At 41.6% G+C, this 4,321-nt stretch overlaps 1 protein-coding gene across 1 annotated transcript in view; it reads left to right on the top strand.

Moving 5' to 3' along the window:
* Positions 1-563: 563 nt before the first annotated feature.
* Positions 564-4,321, top strand: part of CAPN5 (calpain 5) — a 67,390-nt gene continuing 63,632 nt past the window's right edge. The window contains exon 1 of the mRNA XM_006864999.1: positions 564-736. Within this exon, the coding sequence (XP_006865061.1) occupies positions 572-736 (165 nt within the window). The 5' untranslated portion in view covers positions 564-571. The remainder of the gene's footprint in view (positions 737-4,321) is intronic.

The raw sequence follows: 4,321 nt of genomic DNA, 5'->3' as shown, positions 1-4,321 counted from the left end.
TCTACTCAGCAAATAATTTTCCCTTCCATCCCACCTCTGGTAACCATCAAAGAATGTTAATTATAAAAGAAAGCATTTTTTTTTTTACTTTTTACAGTCTCATACAATATATTGTCCCTTTGTGGTCGACTAATTTCATTCAACATAATGTCCTCCAGGTCCCTCCATGTTTTGCAGTTTTTTGCAGATTCATCGTTACTATTCAGTGTTGCGTACTATTCCATTGTGTGTATGCACCAAAGTTTAGTCAACCATTCCTCCACTGATGGGTATCTAGACTGCCTCCATCTTTTTGCTATTGTGAATGGGTATGCAAATATCAATTCATGTCATGGTGCCCCTCAGTTTCTTGCCTGTGCAACCAGGTGACAGTGCCCACTCCACAGGGCTGTAGGAAGGGACACACAGGGAGTCACTAGCTTGGTGTCTATGCAGAGCAGAAAGGCCAGGTACTCTGTAAGTGACCAATCTCTTGCCTTTCATTCCTCCTAGGGACCTCAGGAGCTGCCCACAGGCCCAGCAAGCCCTCTACTGCCCTGCCGTGGTCTTCCACCCCAGGACAGCAGCTACCATGTTCTCGTGTGTGAAGCCCTACGAGGGCCAGAACTATTCGGCCCTGAAGCGGGCCTGCCTGAGAAAGAAGGTGCTCTTTGAGGACCCCAACTTTCCAGCCACTGATGATTCACTCTACTATAAAGGCGCCCCAGGGCCTACTGTCAGATGGAAGCGACCCAAGGTCGGTGTCTACCCCAACTGGGGCTGGGTGAGCAGGGCGAGTGGGGCAGGCCCAGAGCCGTGGACTGAGTCTGGAGGTGCAGGGGGCTTGGAAAGAGTTATCTCCAGACTATAGGTCTGCAAGGTTGGTGGCTGTACAGAATGAAGGGACCATTGCTGGGTCTTCTTGCTGAGGGATTTGATCTGGATGGGGAGCTGGGAAAATAGACCCTAATCCCTCAGCCACTACTGCCTAGCTAGGACCTTGTCCTCAACCCCTGTGTGTGCCTCGACCTCCTCACAGGAAAAATGGGGTAGAAGCTCTACTCAGTATCCCTCCCTTCCAGGTTTGTTTGTGGGACTCAGATGAGTTGTGGATGTGATATTTTAAAAATTTTTGATAGAATTAAGCATGACCTTCCTTGTGCTTCAAGACAGATCTTGAAATGTTCTTTTAGATGATGAATTCAATGTTTCCTCTTGAGTTTGCCATTCCCACCATAGTAAAACATGATTGTCAGATTCAAAATGGCCAATAGCAGTCCATTTCAGCTCATTAATGCCTAGGATATTGATCTTTTTGCATCCCATTTCATTTTTGATGACTTCTAACTTTCTAGAGTTACACTATGTACATTCCATATTTTAATTATTAATGGATGTTTGAAGCTGTTTCTTCTCACTTTGAGTAGTGCCTCATCAACAAATGAAGGTTTTGAACATTTTGCTCCATTCATATCATTAAGGTCAACTTTACTTTGAGGAGGCAGTGTTTCCCCAGTCATATTTTGAGTGCTCTTAAGACAGTATTCCACTGCTATTCAAAGAGTTTTAAGTGGGTAATCACTTAGAAGCGAACCTTCTTTTTCTTTTTCTTAGTCAGTCTTAGTCTGAAAGTTCCGTTGAACCCTGTCTGGTGACAGAGCATCTTGTTTCCCAGCATCACACAAACCACAACAGTACAACAAACTGACAGGCAAGAAAGGACAGGGCTGTTTTTGATAGGATTATATCACCTACTACTCCTGCTGTGGCACTGAAGGATCAGCACTGGGCTGCAAACCACAAGGTCAGCAGTTCAAACCTACCAGCTGCTCCGTGGAAACCTGAAACCATCTGAAACTGATCAGTCATCCAATCAAGATGGATTGATAATTACTGGTGATTGGAATGTGAACACTGGGAACAAAGAGGCAGGATCTATAGTTGGAAAATAAGGCTTTAATGATAGAAACAGTGCTGGAGATTGCATTGATAGAATTTTGCAAGACAAATGGCTTATGCATTGTAAATACTTTTTTCCAACAACATAAATGATGACTATGTGCATGGATCTTGCCAGATGGAATATACAGGAATCAAATTGACTACATCTGTGGGAAGAGATGATGGAGAAAGCTCAGTGTCATCAATATCAAGGCTGAGGATTGGCCGTGGAGCATATCTTCTCATTGCTCATATGCATGTTCAAGTTGAAGATAAAGAAAATTGAAACAAGAGCCAAAATATGACTTGGAGTATTGTTGTTGTTAGGGTCATCAAGTAAGTTCTGACTCATAGTGAACCTATGTACAACAGAAAAAAACACTGTCCAGTCCTGTGCCATCCTTACAATTCTTTGATCCAATTGTTACCACCACTGTGCCAATCCACCTCATTGGGGATCTTCCTCTTTGTCGCTGGCGCTCCACTTTACCAAGCATGATATCCCTCTCCAGGGTCTGGTCTCTCCTGATAACATGGCTAAAAAATGAGAAACAAAGTCTCACCATCTTCCCTTCTAAGGAACATTCTGGCCGTACTTCTTCCAAGACACATTTGTTTGCTTTTCTGGCAGTCCATGGTATTTTCAGTATTTTTTGCCAACACCATAATTCAAATGTGCATTGGTTATTCTGTAGTCTTCCTTATTCATTGTCCAACTTTCACATGCATATGAGGCTATTAAAAATACCATGGCATGGGTCAGGCACACCTTAGTCCTCAAATTAATATCTTTAACATACCAAAGAGGTCTTTTGTCTAATGAATCCTTTGAATTCTTGACTTCTGCTTCCATGAGTGTTGATTATGGATACAGGCAAAATGAAGTCTTTGAAAACTTAAATCTTTTCTCCTTTTATCATGAGTTATTTATTGGTCCAGTTGTGAGGATTTTTGTTTTCTTTACGTTGACATGCAATCCGTACTGGAGGCTGTAGTATTTGATCTTCACCAGTAAGTTTTTTAAGTCCTCTTCCTTCCAGCAAGCAAGGTTGTATCATTTGTATATAGTAGATTAGATTGTTCATGAGTCTTCCTCAAATCCTGATGCCATGTTGTTGTTCTTCATATAACCTAGCTTCTCTGATTATTTGCTCTGTTTACAGATTAAATTTGTTGTTGTTGTTAAGTGCTGTTGAGTCAGTTCCAACCCATAGTGATCCTGTATAGGGTTTCCGAGGAGCAGCTGGTGAGCTTGAACTACTGACCTTGTAGTTCAAATGGCTTTGCAGTCTGGAGCATTATTAACCCACAACACCACGTAGTGTAGTGAAAAGAAACAACTCTGGTGCACAACTTTCCTGATTTTAAACCATTCAGTATCCCCTTGTTAGAACAATTGCTTCTCAGTGTGTACAGGTTCCTCATGAGTACAATGAAGTGATCTGTAATACCTATTCTTCACACTGTTATCCATAGTTTATTGTAATTCACATAATCAAAAGCCTTTGCATAGTCAGTAAACATCTTTCTGGTCTGTAAACCAGAAACATCTGCTTTCAGTAAAGTAAACATCTGCTTTCAGTTAAGATCCTCTGACATCAGCAAAGATATCCCTTGTTCCATGTCCTATTCTGAATCTGGTTTGAATTTCTGGCAGCTCCTTGTAGATGTACTGCTGCAGATGTTTTTTGAATTATCTTCAATAGAACTTTACCTACCTGACAACAACAACAACATAGTATTAATAAGGCTATTTGATAATTTCCGCATTCTGTTGGGTCACTTTTCCCTTTGAAATGCACACAAATATGTATTTCTTCCAATTGATTGGACAAGTAGTTGTCTTCCACATTTGTTGGCATAGATGAGTGAGTGTCTCCAGCATTAGTTTGTTGAACACCTCAATTTGTATTCCATCAATTCCTGGAGCTTTGTCTTTCATCAATGCCTTTAGTACAGCCTGAAGCTCATTGTTCAATACCATCGATTCTTGACCATATGCCACCTCTTGAAATGGTTTCTGTTGTTATTAAGTGCTTATCCTAGAGTGCCATACCAGGGCTCCAAGAGTAAGACATAGCAAATGGAATTAATTGATTTTTAAGAACTGGTTGAGAGAGGGATGCACCGTTCATTCCTGGGGTTACTGTAATACCAGGTTGATGTGTGGAATGGATGGAGCAAGCTCCTTAGTTGAGCATTGACCGGTTCATTTTGTGTGTGTGTGTGTGTGTGTGTGTGTGTGTGTGTGTGAACTGAATGATAATTTACATGGGAGAACATCAGCTTTACATTCATCCTATTGTATTTCATTTCATTGCAGTGATTACAATCCTCTCCATGCATCATCTCTGCCTCCATCTCTGGCGTCGCTGTTTCTCTGGGTAGGGTCCCACAATCC

The sequence above is a fragment of the Chrysochloris asiatica genome, unplaced genomic scaffold, assembly GCF_000296735.1.
Source record: "Chrysochloris asiatica unplaced genomic scaffold, ChrAsi1.0 scaffold00074, whole genome shotgun sequence".
In the NCBI taxonomy this organism is placed as follows: Eukaryota; Metazoa; Chordata; class Mammalia; order Afrosoricida; family Chrysochloridae; genus Chrysochloris; species Chrysochloris asiatica.
Note: the sequence above shows the minus strand (reverse complement) of the source record. Positions and strands in the feature narration are given on the sequence as shown.